At 41.2% G+C, this 25,328-nt stretch overlaps 1 protein-coding gene across 2 annotated transcripts in view; it reads left to right on the top strand.

The window, feature by feature from the left end:
* ric1 (RIC1 homolog, RAB6A GEF complex partner 1) overlaps window positions 1-25,328 on the top strand; it is a 161,512-nt gene that overhangs the window by 114,880 nt on the left and 21,304 nt on the right. For both annotated transcript variants that reach the window (XM_038804247.1, XM_038804248.1), the window contains 5 exons: window positions 6,127-6,216; window positions 8,714-8,874; window positions 13,176-13,314; window positions 14,875-14,991; window positions 15,154-15,882. In XM_038804247.1, the coding sequence (XP_038660175.1) occupies window positions 6,127-6,216; window positions 8,714-8,874; window positions 13,176-13,314; window positions 14,875-14,991; window positions 15,154-15,882 (1,236 nt within the window). The remainder of the gene's footprint in view (window positions 1-6,126; window positions 6,217-8,713; window positions 8,875-13,175; window positions 13,315-14,874; window positions 14,992-15,153; window positions 15,883-25,328) is intronic.

The raw sequence follows: 25,328 nt of genomic DNA on the forward strand, positions 1-25,328 counted from the left end.
AAAATATGAAAATGAATGCTGCTATAGACATGGATGGTGGAGGAAGTTTATGATTTAGTGGTAGCTTTCCCATTTTGTTTACTCTAGAAGTTGCAATCCCATTTCTGACCATCCTGACAAGTGAAGACTGGAATTCCACTCTGAATTCTGGGTTAACCTCCAACGAGATACATGTGGTCAGTGTGGGGGACCCTTCCACCTAAAGGTGCAGGCCCATTGAATCATATAGGCTGGTGTAGAGTGGATTCAGCCAGAGAAAAGTATTCATCTCACAACTCGTTAGATTGTTAATCAACTTGTGAATCCTTCCATTGTTTCACACTTGTTCCCCAGGAGAAGAGTGTAGAGGTGTGAAAATTAAGGTATGGACGCTTAACTTTTATATGTTTAAAGTCAGATAGCCTTTCAAGTCAAATTTAAGTTTAGTTGGCCTTATTGACTATTCAATCTATTGTGATGCTGCAAATGGATTTGAGATCAAGTGTACCCATTAGATTAAGCAGGGATCACTTAAATACGACTTGGAGGTGTAATTCTGTCCTCATTTTTAATTTTTATATTGTTTTAACTTTTATTTTTAGTACTTTGGTTTATCACAGTCAATCACTGGTGCTAAACATTGTATATCGAAGGATTTGGAGTGGGATTCTCTGTTGCTCCTGCTCTATGCTCACGGGTTTCCCGGAAATCCCATTAGCAGGGGCGGGAAAGGAGAATCCCGTTGCCAGCGAGAGCGCATCACCCAGGAAAACGAGACTGGCAGACCGGAGAATCATGCCCATGGCTCTGTATTGCACCTGTTTGTGCTGCTATTTTCAATTCTTAGGCATTGCAACTTCAGAAATTAACTGTTAGACCGTGCTGCTTTTGTCTGTTTTCTCTCTTACCCAAACCCTCACGTGCACTCATTCAGAATCTCTTATCTCACAGGCATAAGCTGCTAGCACCGATCTTTTCTAACTATCAAAACCCATTGAGCAATTACATGGCTTACCAATTTAACTTTTTTTCTCGCTTCATTGAAGGCATTCACGCTACATAAGTGCCAGGTAATGACCATCTCTAACAAGAGAGAATATAAGCATCACCCTTCTCAATGGCATTACCATTTATTAAACATGAATATATAGTTTGACTATAATACAATATTCCTTCACCCCATCTATATCTTCACAGATGTCTTCAAATTTTGAAGGATAACACGTTACAGAATATATCTTGTGCTATATTGTTCTCAATAAGTATGCAGTCCCAATAAACCAACAGGCTAACTGTGATCAGGCACACCCCGCTCTGAAACCAAGTAGCAGATGCCACCCAATGCAATCTCTGGATTTCTCATCCGATTCCCCCAGATGCTTATCACCCTGTGAGCCAACTGGTCTCACTGCAACTCTGGCTTCCACATGTGTGTTTACAAGCTTCACTCTTGAAAATAATACACTTTGGAATCGTCTCTCAAGCAGTGCCTTCTCTCCAATGTCTTCACCAAGGATCTACTTCCAGGATTTCAATCTCTCCTTTTCAGATTCCTCTGCCCTCGATTGCCATATGTGTTCAAGCTTCCACACAATCCCTCACGTACCCAGACATGCAACCAGAACGCACGGCCTCACAGGCTGTACCAAGATCACTAGCCTTAGAATTACTTCAGATCTTTGGCTTCTCATTAGCCAACTTTTCCAGGCCTGCATCTTTCAGCTCTGTCTTTAACTCAAAGTATCTCTCCTCTGCACCTTTAACTTCAGTAAGCAATTCTTTGTTCAATTTCCTGTTCCTTTGACTTCAGTCATCCTAGGACTTCTTTCATTCCCTGGTTTCTAGATCTGATCTTCAGCTTCTGGGATTTACTTTCTGCCCCTTACAGAAACTGAAAGAGTGGCAGGAGTAAGAGCTGCTTCCTCTCGGGTACCTGGTTCCAACTGTTTCTGGGTTCATCTTAAAACTAATTTCCTAAAGTAGCAACAGCCCAGCCTTTCTTTGAATTCTGTTGTTTTTCCACTGTAAACCCTCCAGTCATAACGTAAGCACAATTTAAAATGAAACCAAAGCCCACAGACATGCAGAAACTTTTGTTTAATATGAAGCTAACTAACGTTTTAACCCTTTCTTACGTGGCAATGCAAAATTAAACCTGCTTAAATCTACACCTTGCTTCTAATATCCAAAAATACAAATATAGATTACTTAAAACTACCTTTGTCTCCTGAAATAAGGCACTTACCATCCTGACATGGAAATATATTGCCATTCCTTCGCTATCACTGGATCTAAATCCTGGAAGTCCCTTCCTTAAAGCACTGTGGGTTTATCTACTCGACTGGGACTACAGTAGTTCAAGAAGGCATCTTCTCTAGGCCAATTAGAGATGGGCAGTAAATGCTGACCTAGCCAGCAACACCCATATTCTGTGAATGAATTTTTTTAAATCTTCACAACGTTGTCTCTCTACATCAGGCCATTTACTGTTTAAAAATTTAATCCAAGCTTTTACCAGCTTCAGACTCAACAATACCATTATTCACCTGCTGGAAACTTAAATTTGTTCAAAACTCTTGCTGACTCTGCCCAATCTACATACAATCTCCAATCCATCCACTTGCCCAATACCTTGTTCTCACAGACTACATTTGGCTTACAGCCACCATGCCTCAGATATAAAATCTCATCCTCATTCCTCCCTATCTCTGTATTTTATTCCAGTCCGACAATTTCCTGCCAACCTGCTTATGCTATAGAGTCATAGAACCATAGAATTTACAGTGCAGAAGGAGGCCATTCGGCCCATCGAGGCTGCACCGGCCCTTGGAAAGAGCGCCCTACCTAAGCCCACACCTCCACCCTATCCCCGTAACCCCATCTAACCTTTTTTGGGCATTAAGGGCAATTTAGCATGGCTAATCTACCTAACTTGCACATCTTTGGGTTGTGGGAGGAAACCGGAGCACCCGGAGGAAACCCACGCAGACACGGGGAGAACGTGCAGACTCCACACAGACAGTGACCCAAGCCGGAAATTGAACCTGGGACCCTGGAGCTGTGAAGCAGCTGTGCTGCCCTCTGATTCCTGTCTTTCCTGAACTCTCTCCCTTCTCCTCGCCGCAATGTTATTTCCTGCAGGTTAGAACCCACTCTCTAGAATGTACTTCATAAATCTGTTGACATTTCCATCTCCCCCTTCTATATGTTGTATATTTTATGATTGATGTTAATTGGAGATGAGGGCTGGTGAAGGAAGCTTTATTGATTAATGGACGGATTATTTTAAGCTATCAAAGGGTTTGAAATTTTTCCTATTTTATGATAAATGTAGTTCCCTACACACTCCTGAAAATGACTTTGGATGTCGTTTGAGATTGCAGTTTGATATTTTGATAGCACGACGTTTCTTGGAATTTAGGCTGGTCTGATCAAGATTAATGTGAATGATCTTATTGGCTATTTTGAGAAGAGTACAGAGTGAGAGACTCCATGGTTTGCATTCAGATAAATTTAATGACGCCAGCCTGCATAACACTAATCAAAGGGGTGACTGGTGTTTGCTGCTCACTTCACTGCTTTCACCTACAAAACTCTTCTATATAATTTGTGAATGCTGCAGTTTTTGTTGTTTTTTATACCCCTGCTTAAATTTTATGTATAATATATATATATATATATATATTATATATTAAATTAGGGAGTAGAGGGAGTGTCGGTGTGGGCTCCAATTTGTGGCAATCACCGGTTTGTCCTGGGGAGGTTGCATAGCCGTTTCGGAGGTGGCAGAGAGCAGGTATTGAGAGGCTGGGGGATCTGTTTATTGACTGGAGCTTTCCTTGTTTGGAGGATTTGGAGGAGGAGTTCAAGTTGCTGGGTGGGAATGGGTTTCGCTATCTGCGGGTTTCGACCTTTCCGCTTCTACCGCCACAGGTGATACAGGAGAAGGTAGTTTCTAAAATGAGGGTGGGGGTGGGGGATGGGGAAGGTCTCGGAAATTTATATAGAGCTTAAGGAGTGGAAGGGAACCCAGATAGGGGAAATAAAGCGCAAGTGGGGAAATGAGCTGGGTAAGGAGCTAGAGGCAGGGTTGTGGGAGACGCTCTGTGTAGAGTCCTCATCATGTGCCAGGCTCAGCCTGATTCAATTCAAGGTGGTTCAAAAGGCACACATGACAGTCGCCCGGATGAGCAGGTTTTTGGGGTGGAGGACAGGTGTGCGAGGTATGGAGGAGGGCCCGCAAATAATGTCCACGTGTTTTGGGCATGTCCGAAGCTTGGGGGATGTTGGCAGGGATTTGCCGATGTCATGTCCACGGTGCTAAAAACAAGGGTGGCACCGATTCCAGAGGTGGCGATTTTTGGAGTGTCGGAAGATCCGGGAGTCCAGCGGGTGAGAGGGGCTGAATTTTTGGCCATTGCCTCCTTGGTAACCCGGAAACTGATCTAATTATCGGAGCCCCAAAATCTGGGGTATGGGTTAGCGACATGGCTGGGTTCCACAGGCTTGAGAAAATGATTCTCTCAGGGCGAACTTAAATGTTAGGTTTCATCTGGAGGTGGCAGCCGTTTATCCACTTCTTCGGGGAAAACTAAACTGTTGTTGGATACAATAAGAGGGGGGGGGGGGTTAGGGAATGATGCGAGTAGGGGGGATAGTTTCGTTTAGTTTAGGCTAGATGGGATCAGCGAGAGCAGATAGAGGGACTTGGGAATTGTGTGTGGTCGGGGGTGGGGGGGTTACGCACTGAATTATGTTCACATTTGTATTTTTGTTATAAAACCATAAATGCCTTCATAAAATACTTATTAACTTCGATCTTAACATCTTTATTAATAACAAGATAAAGTAACATTAAAATCTATTCATGTAGCAAAGCATTTTTGCATTTCGCAAGTCATTCAGAAATTTTATTTTTGAATTTTTGATATTTTTGTCTGAATAATCAGCCACTTTATGCTCCAGTGAATCACAGGGATGTAACCACCCATTGTCTTTATATGCTTGGATAAATTTAGAAATGTAACTGTCAGTAATTAGACATATTAAAGACAGCAGATAAGACTGAATGAGGTGATGCTTTGGCCTTTTCCTTGTATTGCCAACAGTAGAAATGGTTGTGGGTGGGTATGACATGGTGTTTTACAAGCACAAGAATGTCTACTATGATCGCTGCTTTGTCTGAGATTTCTGTTGAAGCAATCTACAGAGCATCAAAAGTAGCATCAACATGAATAATGTTTTGGAGATCGGTCGGATAAGATCAGCTTTCTCTCAAAGCGTGGGAATGCTCAGAATTTAATATGACGGGCATTATTTTTAAATTATGTAGAGGACCGAACATAACAGCTCATCGTTTCTTCTGGTAACTTGGGTGCGTTTTTCTATTGTGCTCAATGCCTGAATGCCCCATTGGGATGCAGAATGTGGAAATGGGTCTGTCCCAACTTGCCAAATCATCTCCATTATATTATGAGGAGATGCCCTTGTTTGATGGGGTTACAGTTCCCTTTTGGTCACCTCAGGAGTACCGTTGTCTGTTTGTTTGCCTTGCCGCCTCTCCTGCAGCTCCCCACGCCTATCGTAGCAGGTTTTTAGTTACAGTTACACTTTTTACCTGTGATTGAGACTCCTTTCTTCCTCTTTTTTTTTGGTATTTACTCTCTTTGTTTAATTTTTAGTTCATCCTTTCAGCCTCCGATAGCTTCTTTTTTTAACCTGTTGAGTTTCCATTTCTTCTTCACAAATACAATTGATTTGATTCTGGATCGATTGATGATTGATAGCTAATTTATTTGTGTCCGGGCATTAAAAAGTATTGTGACTTATTAAAAAGGTGTTTGAATTTGTAAATTTTGTAATAATTGGCTTTTTCTATCTACTGTTTTGAAATTTCTTTGAACCTATTATGAAGTAATAATTTTAAATGAAAGAAAAATTATTTTGCTGAGTTTGCTAGCAATTCTGTTGCACACAATCAAAAAGTTAATAAATTATGCTAGTTTAATTCTGTGTTAAAACAATCTACTATGTGAATAAGGAGCAATAATAATCTAGACAAAATTTGATGTAGATAGTAATGCATTGGAACATGTGCATTCAGGAATCTTGAGGGTAACCCCCATCCATATATATTTCTACTTTTAGGAACAAAACATGGCTGTAACTGGTGGCTTGGCATGGTGGAATGACTTCATTGTTTTAGCCTGTTATAATTTGATTGACCATCAAGAAGAGGTAAGTGAAAGGCATTTTCATCAGCATGCCCAGATTTAAATTGATTCCCAATTGCAGTAAAACTTTTACTTGAAAATTGATTACGTGCCCACTATTTTTTCCAGTCCTCAGACCAAAAATATATTACGAAATTAGCATCTGCAGGGTAAAGCTATTTCACTGTTTCATTATTCACTGGAAATAAAAAGGTGTCTGGCAAATAGTACAAGAATACACAATGACAAAGAACTAGTGTCGAAGAAATTATAAGTCAGCACTTCGGGTTTTTGCCAAAGGTCCTTTTAAATTAACACTAAGTTCGTGGGGGGGGGTTGGAGAGAACTCATTCCAATTGTCCCCACTTTACAGAGGTAAAGGCAGGCAATTTAAATGATACAGTAAGCAATATCTAGGCAGAAAGCTTTCTTTAGATTAGCAGGAGACAGAAAACGGAGCAGGCCAGAGTTAGATTTTAATAAGAGGCCTTGGGTTCCTTGCCTAAGAAAAATAATAACTATGCTGTCAGCAAAAACAATGTGCAGCTGTCTGCTTGTTTACATTGTATGACCTTCTGACTATTTCATACAGAGCTCTTGACTGAAATAAGGCTAAATATCCATCATGCTTTGCCAAATGCCTTTTCCATGAAATACAGGCAAGCAGCTGGTTAAAATGAATACAGGGTATTAAGGCAACTAAACCGCCAACTAAAGTCCCTTCTACAATTAGTATCTGTGTACTCTTTTGTTCTCTGAAATCCATAATGGGAAATGATGTCTCCTTCGAGACTTTCACGTGAGATGTTAAACCAATGACCTCGCTGCTCTCTCGGGTAGATCCTTGGCACAGTTTGGAAAAAGAACAGCGGAACTATCCCTGATCTGACCAACCAACTTCAAACAACATGTGCTTCAACCCACATCACTGAACAAAAAAACAAATGATCTGGTTATAACCACATTGTTGTTTGTTTGAGCTTGCTGTGCCAACATTGAATCTCAGAATCATACAGTGCAGAAGAGGCCCTTCAGCCCATCGGGTTTGCACCAACTAATGATAAACAACTGACCGGCCTACCTATCCCCATTTGCCAGCACTTGGCCCATAGCCTTGAATGTTATGATGTGCCAAGTGCTCATCCAGGAACTTTTTAAAGGATGTGAGACAACCCATTTCTACCCCTGCTCCCAGGCAGTGCATTCCGGACAGTCGTCACCCTCTGAGTAAAAATATTTTTCCTCAAATCCCCCCACAAACCTCCTGACCCTCACTTTGAACCATGTCCCCTTGTAACTGAACAGCTGCTCCCTGTCCATGCTCATAATCCTGTACACCTCGATCAGGCAGCAGTCTTCTCAGCTCCAGCATTAACAACCCAAGCCTATCCAACCTCTCTTCATAACTTAAATATCCTATCCCAGGCAACAACCTGATGAATCGCCTCTGCACCCCTCCAGTGCAATCACATCCTTCCTATAATAGGCGATCAGAATTGCAGTTTTCCAGCTGTGGCCTCACCAAAGTTCTATACAGCTCCAACATGACCTCCCTGCTTATGTAATTATGCCTCAATTGATAAAGGCAAGTGTCCCATATGCCTCTTTCACCACCCTATTAACCTGCCCTTCTGCCTTCTGAGATCTATCGACAAACACGTCAAGGTCCCTTAGTTCCTTGGAACTTGCAAGTGTCATGCCATTCATTGAATACATTGACAACATGTTTCCTACAGCTTTCAGCTAACCCGCATGTCTATCAGAACTAATGCCAAAGATGAAGATTACTGGAGAATTCCAGTCTTGCAAAATCCAAAAGCCTTTGAAGGTGATGCTAGCAGTCGCCTATAATCGATGGCACAATCTCTACAGGGACTGGGTAGAATGCTAACGAACAATTAGTGACGTGCTGTCTGGTCCGCCGCTTCACAAAACTCTTGACAGCTGATAACCAAATTTGTACTATCCTAACTAATCTACAAATCAATCAATATAACCTGTTTCCTGTCTTGCACTTTGAATTACAACAGGGTTGTCACCTCCATATTGATATCGAAATTTTCAACAAAGCGCATTCAATGTATAGTTCTACCACTTGCCTGGTATGGGTGACCAGCAAGAGGAGCTAAGAGAAGAATGTCCACCCAAAGGAGCGTGGGGGGGGAGGGAGGGGGGGGGGGGATGGGGATATTTTTCCTGCGTATCTTGAACAAATGTAATCATTGCTGTTTGTAATAAGAATTAGAAATGATGTAACAATTTAAAGGTCTGGTAGGAGTAAGTCTGCCGCTCTACCTATTTGTACAAAATGTAACATTTTGCTCAATTTTCAAAGTTTGCAAGTTTTACAAATGCATATGCCTGCCTTGACATACTGATTTGGATATGGGAGATGAGGAGTTAGCCACTTTTTAATTGTTGAAACTATCCTTTGTACAAAAATCATTCTTGTTAGAATTAATGTAAACATTTCGTATTGAAATTGTGTTGTAATTTTTTCCCACTTTCTTCTTCCAAACCAGCTGAGACTTTATCTCCGGTCATCCAACCTGGACAATGTTTTTGCTCATATTACCAAGGTGCAATCGGAGACTTTGTTAATAAATGTCTTCAGGGACATGGTAATATTGTTCAGAGTAGACTGCTCTATCTGTTTATACAGCATTGATCGGAGAGATGATGGGTGAGTAGCCAGCTTTGTTCTCCCAGGTTTCTGCTCCTGTTTAGTGCTAATCTCCCAGGGGAAGTAGGTTAAAGCTTGACCTTTGAAACATTGGTTTTGTGGTTAGGGCATATCTCTGTTAGAGCAATTACTGGTGTCACATCACCAGGCATTTACCATCTCCAACTTATAATTCCCTGCTTTTAACCTATGCATAATTTATTGCATAATTACACAATGTGTAAACAGAAAAGAATCTAGTTGAACTGAATTGTAAACATCTTTACAGTATTAATTTGATTAGCCAATAAATTTAACTTTCATCTCTACTCCGTGAAATATTCCTTGCCTCCCCCCAGAATAGTACTTGCTCTTATCAGTCTTTATAATGAGTAATAGAAATTTATATTTATTGGTGCTGAAATAAACACGTTTTGAAGCCATGTAGATTGTAAAAGTGGTTTTTTTTCAACCATGGTGCATGAAAATGCTCAAAAAAGGGACACTCCATTGTTACACATTGGTCCGTAGCTTCCTGGCTCCCCAGCGTTGGATCTAGTGGGTGCCCTATAGATGCACTGGGGAATCCCTCTTGAAAGTTCCAGGGTGAGGGTTTACCTGACGATTGTCCAGAAGGGCTAACTTCCCCTGGACAGCTGGGCTGGGAATCATATGATAAAGTGATTTAAATTGCTGACTTCAGATGTTTCTGTCTGTTTTGCACTCAGCAGAGTAAAAACTTTTAAAGACCCAGACTGAGCCCCGCTCAGAAGATCCCACCCCCCCCCCCCCCATCTCCGCCAACCAGCATGCTTCAATCAAGCCCAACCGAACACCCCCACTTGCTACATTCCTGACAAATTCCCCAGATGTCTGACACTTCCCACCCGCCTGGCCTGATGTGCACAGCCTTTACCCCCACCCCACCTCCACATCCCATTCACTTTCATAAGAAAGTACCCCTTTTGATGGGACCTTTAAACTCACCTGTTTTACCACCTAGTACTGTAAAAAGGGACATGTCCTCCATTGCTCCGCTCCTTTTACATGAGGGCAGAGCATTAGTTAACACTGCTGCCTCACACCGCCAGACACCCAGGTTCAATTCCAGCCTTTGGTGACTTTATGTGGAGTTTGTATGTTCTCCCTATGCCTGCATGGATTTCCTCCCAAAGTCCAAAGATATGCATGTTAGGTGGATTGGCCTGTGTTAAATTGCTCCTTTGTTTCCAAAGGTTCAATATTGTTAGGGACATAGGGTGGGAAAGTGGGCTCAGGTAGAGTTGCTTTTTCAGTGCGTTGGTGCAGCTTCAATGGGCCGAATGACCCCCTTCTGCACTGTAGGGATTCTGTGATACGTCCCTGGAATTGGGGACGCACTTTGCTTCCTAAGTCACGCCCAGCCTGAGTCAGGAAGGTCTGGCAAGTTGGACGCTTTCTGTTTTAAATGCTGATAGTCAGTATGGAGTGGCAATCGCCACTGATTGTCACTCCGAGGAAGTTACAGGTCACCTAAGAGTGCTTTTTACTGGAGGTCTCTGAGGGGATCACTCATCTGCTTTCAAGTGCCACATGAGCCAGGGGAGTTGCAAGAGAAAGAGTTTGCACTTGTACTCAAGGAAAATAAGCTCCCATTTGCAATTCACATTATGGATTTGCATTCATCTTTATGCAAACACGCATTTTAAGTGCAGTTTATAATAGTAATAATTCAATTTTAAAGAAGTGTTTACATTCCACTAATAACTTGCATCAACATGTAACTGGCAAAAACCACAGTTGTGCCAGTAAATGGGACATGTTCTGTGGTTTATAGATGAAAAATAAAATCCAAGTGGAGTATGCCTGCAATTTGCAAATTGCTAATGAATTAAAATAACTTACTCAAAATGGCATGATACACGGAAGCATGTATATCATGAAATGATGGAATCAAGGATTATATACAAGTAAGCCAATTGAGACACAGCCAGTCATTTCAACATATAACAGTCCATTGCCACAAGCAAAAAGGAAAAAAACTGCTCTCCTTTTTCTCCAGCCCGTATTTGTACTTCTGAGAGTAATAAGGGACCGTCTTTTCTTAGTTTCCAGCAATGTAGATATTGCATTAGCAACATTTTAAGAATTTCCTTCTACTTTTTAATTAAATGTTCTCATCTTTGCTCCTCCTCCTGATAGTCCAATTGAAATTGGATGGGTGCTAGTTTGCAGTCTGTGTCGAAGCATGTTGGCCTGGTAGTAAATGAATTAACAAACCAGTTCTTGGATATCTCGCTCAAATAGCTCGTGCATTGCTAGATGTCTATAACAGGTAGAGGGGCACATAGTATTGTGGAACCAGGGGGGCTGCAGAAGGACTTGGAGAATGGGCTAGGAGAATGAGCAAAGTAGTGGCAGATGGAATATATTCCCGTACCAGCCTCCCCGGACAGGCGCCGGAATGTGGCGACTAGGGGCTTTTCACAGTAACTTCATTGAAGCCTACTCGTGACAATAAGCGATTTTCATTTTTCATTTCATAATGTGGGAAAGTGTGAGGTTATGCGCTTTGGAAGGAGAAATGGACTGGTTTTCTAAATGGGGAAATGCTCAGGAAATCGGAAGCACAAAGGGACTTGGGAGTCCTTGTCAAGATTGTCGTGGTTAACATGCAAGTTTAGTCGGCAGTTAGGAAGACAAATGCAATGTTAGCATTCATGACACGAGGGCTAGAATACAAGACCAGGGATGTACTTCTGAGGCTGTATAAGGTTCTCGTCAGACCCCATTTGTATTATTGTGAACAGTTTTGGGTCCCGTATCTAAGGAAGGATGTGCAGGCCTTGGAAAGCGAATAGAGGAGGTTCACAAGAATGATCTCTGAAATTAAGAACTTGTCATATAAGTAGCGGTTGAGGACTCTGTGTCTGTACTCATTGGAGTTTTGAAGAATGAGGGGGGAATCTTGTTTAAACTTGCAGGATATTGCGAGGCCTGGATAGAGTGGACGTGGAGAGGACATTTCCACTAGGACGAAAAACTAGAACCAGAGGACACAACCTCCGACTGAAGGGACGCTCCTTTAAAACCGAGATGGGAGGATGGTGAATCTGTGGAACTCTTTGCTGCAGAAGGCTGTGGAGGCCAAATCACTGATGGTCTTTAAGTCACAGATAGATAGGTTCTTGATTAACAAAAGGATCAGGGGTTAGGAGGAGACGATAGGAGAATGAGGTTGAGAGAAATATCATCCATGATTGAATGGTGGAGCAGACTCAATGGGCCCAGTGGCCTAATTCTGCTCCTATGTCTTAAAGTCGAACATAATGGATGAGCTGAGATCATACTGTTCTCTATCCCTGCATGGACTAGTTTCTAGTCTTTTCACGGTTCTAGTTTTTCCTCCCAGTGGAAATGTCCTCACCTACGTTCATTCTATCCTGCAAGTTTCAATAAGATTCCCCCCTCATTCTTCTAAACTCCAACGAGTACAGGCATAGAGTACTCAACCGGTACTCATATGACAAGTTCTTCATTCCAGAGATCACCGTGGCTTCACAGCACCAGGGTCCCAGGTTCGATTCCCCGCTGGGTCCACTGTCTGTGCTGATTCTGCACGTTCTCCCCGTGCCTGCGTGGGTTTCCTCCAGGTGCTCCGGTTTCCCCCCACATCCAAAGACGTGCAGGTTAGGTGGATTGGCCACGCTAAATTGCCCTTAGTGACCAAAAAGGTTAGGAGGGGTTATTGGGTTACGGGGGGGATAGGGTGGAAGTGAGGGCTAAAGTAGGTCGGTGCAGACTCGATGGGCCGAATGACCTCCTTCTGCACTGTATGTTCTATGTTTCCTGCAACGTTTGGAAGAAGAAGCAACAACGGCAACGAAGGACTTGTAGTTCGAAGAATAGGCATTCCTGTTTTTTAAATGGAAAAGAATAATAAGCTCGAAGTGTTTTCTTCAGGGGGTAGAGAACCGTGAAGGTTAGAACACCTCGCTTGGCTAGTTTCCTGTTGGCAAATTACACATTAAACTCAGCTGAATTTTGTTTGATTCAGCAAATTCTCTTGAAACTGTTTCTGCAGCTTATCGTTAGAGAAGTGCTTATACACTTTAAGTTGCGTGAAGTTTGCATTGAGGAATGAAAATTGCTGCATCCTTTAAAGAGGGGTGAGGTGAAAACATCTCATCTGATACTAACTTGTACTTTTTTTAAACTTGGATTTGCTCCTTTCATAGAGTATTTAGGAAAAATCAATCCATTTAGAAGTATGACTTAAGTTGATAAAATTTACACTGGTTGCTTTTTATCTGATTTTTAATGTTTTCTTTTCTTAAATTTAGCCCTAACCCCACTGCCAATGTTCAGGTCCTGCAGGAGGTATCCATGTCACGTTACATCCCGCATCCTTCACTCGTGATATCAGTAACTTTGACCTCTGTGAGAACAGAGACGGGTATCACCTTCAAAATGCCACAGCAGGTACCAGTTGAAATGTATGCAATTCTGATGCCAATATTTTGTATGGTCATTTATTCAGATCCGTTTTACAGCCAGCAATTTAATTCATAAAGTTCTACCAGAATTGCACAGGGCAGACCAAGATGTCTACGGTTAGGGTTTAAAAAATATATATTTCTGTTAAGCCATTTGGGTTTCTAATATTGGGATTGATTCACTAGCCTTTGAAATAGGACATGCTGTATCTTTAAAAGCTCCAATATTAATTGTGTTTTCTATGTTACTAAATGTGTGAGAAGATGGAGAAGAACTCTCTAATGGATAATAGAAATTGATAGAGAGCACGTTTTACCAAACGGTCCTTCCAGACTGTAGCCAGCTCCTTGGCGTCAAACTCATTTATACCCCTCAGGAAATTTAGTGCTTTCACATCAGCTGATCAGTCAAGTGATTTGCGACCTGCAACCTTCTGCACCTCCAACACTTAAAATATGTAGCTATGTATTCATTTCTAAAATTGGCAGCTCCTCGAAGATCAGTACTGAGTTGCTGGAGGTAATTATATACTGCCTTTGACACTCACTCCCGTAGCTTGACTCGTAATTGGCATTGAGCAAAGGATCTTGGTCTACTCCCTAAAGTCTGTGCCGCATCCAGCAATAAAGTTGGACTTGAATGCATTGGGGAGCTGCGATGCTGCAAATCAGCTGTTGCAACAGCAGTTTCTGATGGAGCCATGTTGACTCTCCAGATCCTCTCTCCTCCAACAATTTTGATAATGAAATAACTGGATGTGATGCACATATAAATGAGATTTTGTTATATACGCAAAACAAAAATTATGTACCATAAGTTTTTATTAAACAAGAAAGTAAGTAATATGCATGAATGTTAAATAGACCAATGTTAAACATTTTCCTTCTATTAACTTAAAGTAGCAGGTGAAAGGAACCCAGGACCTCTTGAACTTGCTGCTCTTTTAGAAAACTGGATAATTACCTACTGACCCTGTAATTATAACTTTAAGAGAAGGAGCTTGCAGTATGCTTCCGCGTGACTCTGGGTTACCTATTCCCTGTTTCCTGCTTCAGAACTGTTCAATTATGGTCATCTTAAGAGCAATGATTTGTAAAGGTTTCTCCCCCGCCACCCCATCTTGTTCCCACAGTGAAACTATCCAGCAGTTATAAATCATACAAAAAATTAATGAGGAATGTCTGAGATGCTACTAACTGTGCAGTGACACTTCTTTCTAGCTGGGGTTATGTGGGAATTCTGTACATTGACCTTCAAATCAGTGGCTTGGGAATGAGGTCCTATTAACTATTCAATCAAAAATGGTGCACATAAAGATAGTGCTGCCAAAGTATAACTTGTCCTTCTCTACATTATTTGGGATTGTATTCATTCCATCACAGTTGGTTATGTACTTAAAATTGTCTCTGACTATTTGACATGCATGAGAATGATAACTAGTAACCAATAATAGCATTTTATTTTCAGTGTGATTTTGAATTGATTGCAGTGCCTGTATTACAAGTCTGTTACAGTTATTGAGTGATTCTTACCAATTGCTTTCAGGCCTGTGCTGCAGAGAGCATAATGCTTAATTTAGCAGGCCAGCTTATCATGCTCCAAAGGGATCGATCAGGTCCTCAGGTACGAGATAAGGACAGCATTTCCAAACAAAAGAAGCTGGTAAGCAAATGCACCAGAATAATTTCCAAGCGGATTGCTAGAAAAAAATTAGTTGCACGAATGTTTTTAAAATATTCTGAAATATAGATATTGGTTAACTTATCAATTGATGCTGCCTGATTTTAGTTCACCTCATGACAAGAATTTTGTTTTGTCACTTAGCTCCCGTTCTGTGCTCCAGTGGTACTTGCGCAGTGTGTTGAAAATGTATGGACTACCTGCCGAACCAACAAACAGAAGCGTCATTTGCTGGAGGCTCTCTGGCTTAGTTGTGGAGAAGCAGGAATGAAAGTCTGGCTCCCACTTTTTCCAAGAGACAATCGCAAACCACATTCCTTCCTTTCTAGGCGGATTATGTTGCCCTTCCAGATCAATATCTATCCCCTGGCTGTCCTGTTTGAGGATGCCTTGGTCCTTGGTGCAGTGAACGAGACTGTCCTGTATGATAATTTATATGTGCATAACAATGAAAGAGAACCTTTGGAAGTCCTGTTCCCTTTCTGTACTGTTGAGAGGACCTCCCAAATCTACCTCCATCACATTCTTCGCCAGCTCCTGGTCAGAAACCTTGGTGAACAGGCTCTGCTCCTAGCTCAGTCCTGTGCCACTTTACCATACTTCCCTCATGTACTGGAACTGATGCTTCATGAAGTACTGGAAGAAGAAGCTACCTCCCGGGAACCTATTCCTGATCCACTGCTTCCAACGGTGGCAAAATTCATCACCGAGTTCCCTCTGTTTCTGCAGACTGTAGTTCACTGTGCTAGAAAGACTGAATATGCCTTGTGGAATTACCTGTTCGCTGCTGTAGGCAATCCTAAAGATTTGTTTGAAGAGTGTTTGTTAGCACAAGACTTGGACACTGCTGCATCTTACCTCATCATCCTACAGGTAAGAAACAGACAGGCGCCAAATCGTAAAATAATCTTCAGAGAAAAGCACCCTTCAAGGCATTTGTTTTAGGTTGCAGTGGAATTCTGCTGTGAGGTGTGCTCTAATTAAAACATTGAACATGTAGCAACGCGCAAGTTAGGGGAAGATCGAAAAGTCATGCATTTGTACAAGTTGCAATTTTATTGCTCATCTCTAATTGCCGTTGAGTAGATGGCAGTGGACTGCCTTCTTGAACCCCAACTGAATGGCTTGCTGAGCCATACCCATAGTTGGGTCATACCCATTTCAGTGGTTCTGAAGTCGCACAGATGCCAGACCGAGTAAGGACGGCAGCTTTCCTTCCCTTATGGGTATTAATGAAGTAGGTGCTTCTTTTTAATGTGGTCAACATTGATGATATTGGCAATTTTTATTCCAGTTTTTATTTAAGCTGCCTTGTGATTTGAATATGCCTCTGGGTCATTATTCTAGGCCTTTCGATTACTAGGTTTTTAACATAATGCTACATGCCCCAAATGTAACATAACACTTCTGCCTTTCAATTGCATCCATCTAGAAATAAACCTCTAGGCTTGGCTTAGCTTTTTTTAATAGCCTATTAATGTGGGTCGTTATGTGTGGCGATTTGTGTTTTTGAACAACCAGATCCCTTTACTGCTCTATTCAGTTTATATTAAACGCTCTTTCATTTCAGTTTATATTCTCATTTTCCAAAGAATGTGCGACCTTCTTACTTTGCTTGCCAAGCCTTGCACTTATCTTTACGGATATTTGCCATTCTGCAGGTCTATTCTTGTCTTGTGGCAGTCCTCTTCCGTATTATTGCCCCAACTTGGTGGTGTGCTGTGTCCCCTGATTGATTATGAATAATGTGCATTGCTGCACAGATGGTTTAATTCATTTTTTAAGGGCAGTTCTTCTCTCTTTATTAACCACCCTTTGGCACTCCTGGTCATTTATGGGCTCCACTCTGTGGCATGAGAAGCATTTCAACGTGAGTGGCTATTTTAGTGTGCATCTTGCACTATTGCTATGAGAGCATAAGATCTAAGTGCAGAGCTAAGTGCAAGTAATCAGAGCAGAAGCTAAATATTGCAGATATTAGAAATATAAACAAAACCTGTGTAGTCAGGGTGGATAGGCAAAGGCTTTTTCCAAGGGTGGAAGTGTCATGTACAAGGGGAACAGGTTCCAGGTGAGAGGGAAAGGTTTAAAGGAGACGTGCGGGGTACGGTTTTCAGGGATAAGAGTGTTGGGTGCCCAGAACGCGTTGCCAGAGGATGTGGTGGAAGCAAGCATGTGAGCAACATTTAAGCGGCATCTGGATGAGTACATGAATATGGAGGAAATAGAGGGATACGGACCGAGTATGGGCAGAAGGAATTTTTTTTTGGTTAGTGCATCATGATCAGCACAAGCTTGGAGGGCTGAAGGACCTGTTCCTGTGCTCTCGTTTTCTTTGTTCTTCCTTGAAATACTCAGCCGGTCAGGCAGCATCTGTGGAAAGGAACAGAGTTAACACTTCGGGTTGAGGATATCTCTTCATCAGAACAATCTAAGTGAATTCTGATGAATTGTCATTATCGACCTGAAGCTGTCTGACCTAAGTATTTCCAACTGTTTCTATTTTTAGGCATGCAATAAGATTTTTTAAATATTAAAGTCTTATTTGGATGGTTATCCTAAAATTAGCTTTTGTGTTGCTCTGATTGTTATTTCAAAATAAAATGCAATCACACTCATTTACATGAATAAATGATTTACATGAACAAATGATTTAAACAAGTAAAGCATTTCAGAATAAAATTTTCATGCGAAAATAACTTCTGTATTTTACAGTGAACTTTGTTCCAGTTTAAGTGAATGAGTGTTTATTAATTGTTAATTGCGAATACGTTTAAATGATTTACAAAAGTCTGGATTTGTTGTATTGAAGTATTGGCATAGAAATACTGAAAAAATGAACGATATAGCCCGATACTAATGTGCAAATTGGCTAGCAACTTTGAATATCCCATGAATGTCCCGGCAACTTGCTGTTTTCACAAAGACATTCACCTCCCCAAGAAATTGTTCAATTTGCACACTTAATTGCCCATTAAGCTGGCTACAGAAATTTAATTGTTTAAGTACCATTTAAAAAGGCTTGATATTTAGCCGCTTGGTTGAGTATTGCTGAGAAAAGAGACAAATTGTCAAAGCTTTTCATCTTGCATTCACCAGGACAGATGCAAGAATACCAAATTTCAAAGGCAACAAAACCTTGTGTTACATTGAGGGGAAACGGCAATGATTTGTTCGCAAGTCAATTTTGGTCAAGGTGCTGCCATGGAGAGTGCATCAGGGAATGATTGTCCTGCATGCTTTTGTTATTGACGGCTTTTTTCACTTTTCTCTCTCAATCTAATCTTTAATTTCCTCTTTATTTCTCTTCCTGTCTCTGATTTAACATTGAATCCAACCACTCTTCCTTTCCTGATTTAGTTCTCAATCCTTTAATCTCATTGGATAAGACAAACCCATTGTTCACCAAAGTAGCAAATGTCATGTTGCTTGTTGCACTGTTATCTGTTTGCATTTCCAGCAATATACAAAACAAAGTAAAATTGAGCAGAAGAGAATAGGAAAAAGCCTAACTGTCTGGAAGTGGTGTGAGATGCTCCACTCACCAAATTTGGCCCAATTTATTCAATCCATTTTGCCGAGCAATTTACAAATAAAACTTTTGTTGGTATAAAAATCGCTTTGTAACTATTTCAGTGGCATTTTAGAGCCTCTTTTCACCTCCAGCTGCTAGCGTTCGAGTACTTTTGGGAAAAATTAGATTGTTTTGGTGTGAATATTGCTTCAGAAGCTAAAATCTCAAGTGTTGTGATGTTTAGCAAGTATGTGTGTCTAGTGGCACACAAACCTTCTGGCAATAATCTGGCAGAAACTCTGACTCTTAGAAACTATCTCTTACTGTACTTTTTTTTTCTCCAGTTGGTAAGGTGAAAGTAGTTGCCTTCCTTTGTAGATGAACTGTTTTCCAGACTTAAACCATTCAGTTGTTAAGTGTTTTACAGGTCCTTTGTTTAAAGTTTGTTGTGTGGCACTGTGATGTATATGTTGTAATCAGAGAGACAATAACATAATGGTATTGTCACTGGATGAGTAATCCAGAGACCCAGGGCACTGGAATAGATTTATTCATAGTTTATTCATATAGGGGCTAGTTGAATGCATATAGCTAAAAGAGAGGTAAAATTATTAAAAGTATCTTGGCTGTGGGAATCCAGTCATTGTTTCACTTAATGTATTAACTATTATATTCCAGTGAAGGCCAGACTAAAAAGTATTGTTCTTGGTCTAATCAGCTAATCAGTTACATCAAGGTCTTCGCCAAGCTGTGTAACATGACAAGCGTGGGAAACATATCCAGTAATTTTCCTGCGCACACAGACGCTGAGCTAGTTTTGATAGGCACCAGTCAATCTTAAGTAATGTCCAATGTTTGATTCACAAATCATCATCTAAGTAACAGACATTTATTTAAACAAACCAGGAGGTCTCAGCTGAGAATGAGAATTAGAAGCCAATGAAAGTAAATGAGGGGTTAAACCAGGGATGAGAATTCCCTTAAAAGTAGGACCTTGTGGCCGAGGTCTTTGTTCTTGAATACCCGAACTCTTGATTTATTGAATCATCTGTTTGCTTGTGTTTAAAGTGATTTATTTCTTTTATGCTTTTTACCATGTGCCTGACCTGCATTGTTTGATGTTTTGTTTCTAAGTTTTTTGATTTGGTTCTTATTCAAGTGAGTAATTAGCAATAAAGTCATATTTTTGACACCTCCAACCAACTGGACTACCGACTCCTATTAGAAGGTAAAATAAGAGTCCCACCACAGGATAATCCTCTGGGAACACAGGTCGAATCCCACCATGGAAGATGGTGAAATTTGAATTCAGTAAAAATCTGGAATTAAAAGTCTAATGATGACCATGAATCCATTGCCGGTTTTGTCATTAAAACCCACCTGGTTCACTAATGTCCTATAGGGAGAGAAATCTGCCACCTTTGCCCGATCTGGTCTACATGTGACTCCAGACTCGCACAGCGATGCGGTTGACTCTTAACTGCCCCCCACTGAAATTACCTGGCAAGCCACTCGGTTCAAGGGCAATTAGGGATGGGCAACAAATGCTGGCCCAGCCAGCGATGTCCACATACCAAAACCACATTTTTTTTTTTAATGACATGAGTACACTTGTTATCCATAACAGTTGTGTGAACCTTTTTACATCAGTGAAATTAGCAATCCGGTTTCCATTCAATTGTGGCTTTTTGCCAACATTACACTGTTTAAACCTGATACTCATGTAACCACTTTTCTTCATGAAATTATGTGGAAAATCATGGCTTTCTTCTGCACTGGTGTCTTGACTGCTGTTGGTTTCCTCGGTATTAAACTAGGGAGCAAAAAAATCAAATCTATATTTGGCTTTTCCAAACATGGCCTGTCAGAGAACATGATTAAAATAAAGGAAAAATATCCGTTCTGGTGCATTTAACCTTTAAGTGCTAAATGTCTGTTGCAGTTCTCAAAATGAGTGTTCATTTTGGTCTTGGCTGAGATTTTGCCAGATTGATTTCATTGAAATTTTTTTTTAATTGTTTTCGATTTGGAGCCATGGAACAAAAACTATTTGGTTTGGAATCCTCAAGAAATTGAGTGGCATTCCTGATGTGTTGATTTGAGTGAAATTAACTGGTGCTCTCCTGGATAACCTATTGATTACAAGTGCCATTGTTGTTAATCAAATTGTAGTATGTACGATTGCACAGGATCTATGGCACAGATCTATGCTCTGTCTAATGTCCATGCTGAAGGATGTGCTCCACTCGAGCTCCCCCCCCCCACCCACAATCATTCCTCATCCAAATCTACCCTTGTAACCCTGTATTCCCTTCTCTTTCTCGTGATTGTGTAGCTTCCCCTTAAATGCATCTCATCTATTCACTTCAAATGCTCCCTGTGGTAGGAAGTTCCACATTCTCATCACCCCTGGGGTAAAGAACTTCTTAATTCCCTATTGGTGACTTCATAAATTCATGGCCTCTAGTTAGGCTCTTCTTCCCCCAGACAAGGAAATGTTCTCTGTATTCTATCAAACTCTTTCATAATTTTAATACCTGTAATAGATGATCCCTCCGCCTTCCTTTTACCAAATTAAAAGAGGTCACCCTACCCATGTACTTACGGTATCATTCTCGTGCACCTTCTTTGCACCCTTTGCAGTGCCCCATATCCTTTTTATGATATTGCACACAGTACTCCACATGTGGTCTAAGAAAAGACAGGTTTAGCATAACTTCCCTACCCTCTCTAAAACCAAAGCTTAGTGCTTGTTTTTTTTTATGTGGCATTGCTAACCTGTCGTACAACTTTTATCGATTGGTGTATTTGTACTCGGCAATTTGTTCCTGTACCCCAATTAGATTTGCAATAACTTCCAACAAGTGACTGCCCTTTTCTTCTCAACAAAATGTACTACTTAACATTTAACTGTGTTGAGCATTATTTGCTAATCATTTGCCCATTCTGTAAGATTATTAATGTTCAGATTATTATTATTTGCAAATCTTCAGTCTTGACTCTGCAGCAATCCCCTGTTCAATTTAAATTTAAAAATTGTTTATTTTGTTCTAAAGTTTGATTTATTAATGTAAACTGTGACAACACTGGTCCCATTACCTGATCCTTGCAGAACAGGCAGACTTGATTAGGGAACTTAAGGTGAAGGAATCCTTAGGGAGCAGTGACCACTACATGATAGAATTTACCCTGCACTTTGAGAGGGAGAAGCTGCAATCAGATGTAACGGTATTACAATTAAATAAGGGTAACTACAAAGACATGAGGGAGGAGCTGGCCAGAGTTGATTGGAAAAGTAGCCTAGCAGGGAAGACAGTGGAACAGCAATGGCAGGAGTTTTTGGAGGTTATTAAGGAGACACAACAGAAATTGATCCCAAGGAGGAGGAAATATGCTAAGGAGAGGACAAGGCATCCATGGCTGACGAGGGATGTCAAGGACAGCATAAAAGCTAAAGAAAAAGCATACAAAGTGGTGAGGATTAGTGAGAAGCCAGAGGATTGGGAAGCCTTTAAAAACGAGCAGAGGACAACTAAGAAAGTAATTGAAGGGGGAGAAGTTGAAGTATGAGTGCAAACTAACTAGTAATATAAACGAAGATAGGAAGAGTTTTTTTCCAATATATAAAAGGTAAGAGAGAGGCAAAAATAGATATTGAGCCACTGGAAAATGTGGCTGGAGTAATAATAAGAAACAAAGAAATGGCAGACGAACTGAATAGTTACTTTGCATCAGTCTTCACGGTGGAAGACACCAGTGGGATGCCAGAGCTCCAGGAGAACCAGGGGGCAGAGGTGAGTGCAGTGACCATTACTAAGGAGAAGGTTCTGAATGTGGATAAGTCACCTGGACCAGATGGACTACACCCCAGGGTCCTAAAAGAAATAGCTGAGGAAATTGTGGAGGCATTGGTGGTGATCTTTCAGGAATCACTGGATATCGGAAGGGCCCCAGCGGACTGGAAGGTGGTGAATGTAGCCCCACTGTTTAAGACGGGAGGGAGGCAGAAGACGGGAAATTATAGGCCTGTTAGCCTGACTTTGGTCATTGGTAAGATTTTAGAGTCTGTTATTAACGATGAAATCGCGAAGTGCATGGTAAAATAGGACTGAGTCAGCACAGCTTTGTCAAAGGGAGGTCATGTCTGACAAATTTGTTAGTTCTTTGAGGAGGTAACAAGGAAGTTAGACAAAGGAGAACTAGTGGGCGTGATTTATTTAGATTTCCAGAAAGCCTTTGACAAGGTGCTGCATAGGAGACAGTTAAATAAGTTTAAAGCCCATGGTTTTAAGGGTAAGATTCTGGCATGGATAGAGAATTGGCTGACTGGCTGAAGGCAGAGAGTGGGGATAAAGGGGTCTTTTTCAGGATGGCAGCCAGTGACTTGTGGTGTGCCTCGGGTCAGTGTTTGAGACCGGAACTTTTCACAATATACCTTAATGATCTGGAAGAAGGAACTAATGACACTGGTGCGAAGTTTGCAAATGATACAAAGATCGGCAGAGGGACAGGTAATCGTGAGGGAGCAAGGGGGCTGCAGAAGGATTTGGACAAGTTCGGAGAGTGGACAATGAAGTGGGCAGCACGGTAGCATTGTGGATAGCACAATCGCTTCACAGCTCCAGGGTCCCAGGTTCGATTCCGGCTTGGGTCACTGTCTGTGTGGAGTCTGCACATCCTCCCCGTGTGTGCGTGGGTTTCCTCCGGGTACTCCGGTTTCCTCCCACAGTCCAAAGATGTGCAGGTTAGGTGCATTGACCATGCTAAATTGCCCTTAGTGTCCAAAATTGCCCTTAGTGTTGGGTGGGGTTACTGGGTTATGGGGATGGGGTGGAGGTGTTGGCCTTGGGTGAGATGCTCTTTCCAGGAGCCGGTGCAGACTCGATGGGCCGAATGGCCTCCTTCTGCACTGTAAATTCTATGAAACACAATATGGAAAAGTGTGAGGTTATTCACTTGGGAAGGAGGAATTTAGGCATAGACTATTTTCTAAATGGGGAAATGCTTAGGCGATCAGAAGCACAAAGGGACTTGGGAGTCCTTGTTCATGATTCTTTTAAGGTTAATGTGCAAGTTCAGTCAGCAGTTAAGAAGGCAAATGCAATGTTAGAGTTCATGTCAAGAGGGCTAGAATACAAGAAAAGGTATGTACTTCTGAAGCTGTGTAAGGCTCTGGTCAGACCCCATTTGGAGTATTGTGAGCAGTTTTGGGCCCCATTTCTAAGGAAGGATGTGCTCGCTTGGAAAGGGCACAGAGGAGGTTCACAAGAATGATCCCTGGAATGAATAACTTGTCGTATGAGGAACGGTTAAGGACTCTGGGTCTGTACTTGTTGGAGTTTAGAAGGATGAGGGGGGGGGATCTTACTGAAACTTACAGGATACTGCGAGGCCTGGATAGAGTGGACATGGAGAGGATGTTTCCACTTGTAGGAAAAACTAGAACCAGTGGACACCATCTCAGACTAAAGGGACGCTCCTTTAAAACAGATGAGGAGGAATTTCTTCAGCCAGAGGGCTGAATCTGTGGAACTCTTTGCCGCAAAAGGCTGTAGAGGCCAAATCACTGAGTGTCTTTAAGACAGAGATAAGATAGGTTTTGAATAAGGGGATCCAGGGTTATCAGGAGAAGGCAGGAGATTGGGGATGCAAAAATATCAGCCATGATTGAGTGGGGCAACAGAGTCTATGGGCCGAGTGGCCTAATTTTGCTCCTACGTCTTATGGGCTAACACCACTTCCACCTTCTGCCACTCTGAATAACTGCCCTTGACTCCCACGGTCTGCTTTCTGTTTTAAAGCCAGATCGCTAACCATTATGCCACTCTTTCCTAACTCTGCATTCTCTGACCTTATTCATTGTCTATCGACCTTATTCATTTGTCTATTATGGATCAAACAACTCAAAAGGCTTTTTGAAAACCCAGATAAATTACATCCCCTGCATTACCATTGTCATTGTTGTTTCCATACTTCCAAAAACAAAAGTTGGTCAAGCAAGATTTTCACTTTTGTAATCCATGCTAACTGTTCATTATTCTATTTCTCATTGCAAGATGTTCTTCTATTCTCTCCTTTAGTCGAGGTTCCCGTATTATTCCTACCATCGATGTTAAGCTGACTGGTCTAGAATTCCCTGGACATGTTTTTTTTGGCTGTTTTCCAGTTTTAAAAACGGCTCCTTTTTATCTGGTATTTACAAACAACTGTCTTCATCAGATTTGTTGAGATTGCCGTTATTAATTATGTACAGCATACTGTTGGTCAAAATCACTGGTACAGGAAATAATTGACTGTTAACAGCTTTTAAAGACTGTAGTTAGTATTTAAGGGGATTGACACCTGTTTTTACATGAGGCACCCTCCCCCAGACATGTTTTAAATACAGGAATTTATCCACCAATCCTCTGGCACTAACAATTTTTTCTAACAATATTAAATAAACTCTCCCATAGATATTATTTTAAATACTTGATTCATTCCATCCGGATCCTCCTTGAGTTTGTTTTGTTTACTCGATACACCCCATTTTTATTTTAAATGTACAAATTTCCTTGCTCATCTCATCATTTCAATGTCATGTCCACCTGTTTATCTGCTTGGTAAATTTCAACGCAAAATAATTAACATTTCTGCAATCACTCTATCGTTTGTTGTGATTATTATCCTCTCTTTCCCATCGCAGCCTGTTTTTTTTATTGATGTGTTGTAAAATATATTACTGTTTTTGATATTTTTTAACAATTTAATTTCATAGTTCCTCTTTGCATTTCTAATTGTTTGGTCTTCCATAGAATCCCTACAG

Source organism: Scyliorhinus canicula, chromosome 8, assembly GCF_902713615.1.
Source record: "Scyliorhinus canicula chromosome 8, sScyCan1.1, whole genome shotgun sequence".
In the NCBI taxonomy this organism is placed as follows: domain Eukaryota; kingdom Metazoa; phylum Chordata; class Chondrichthyes; order Carcharhiniformes; family Scyliorhinidae; genus Scyliorhinus; species Scyliorhinus canicula.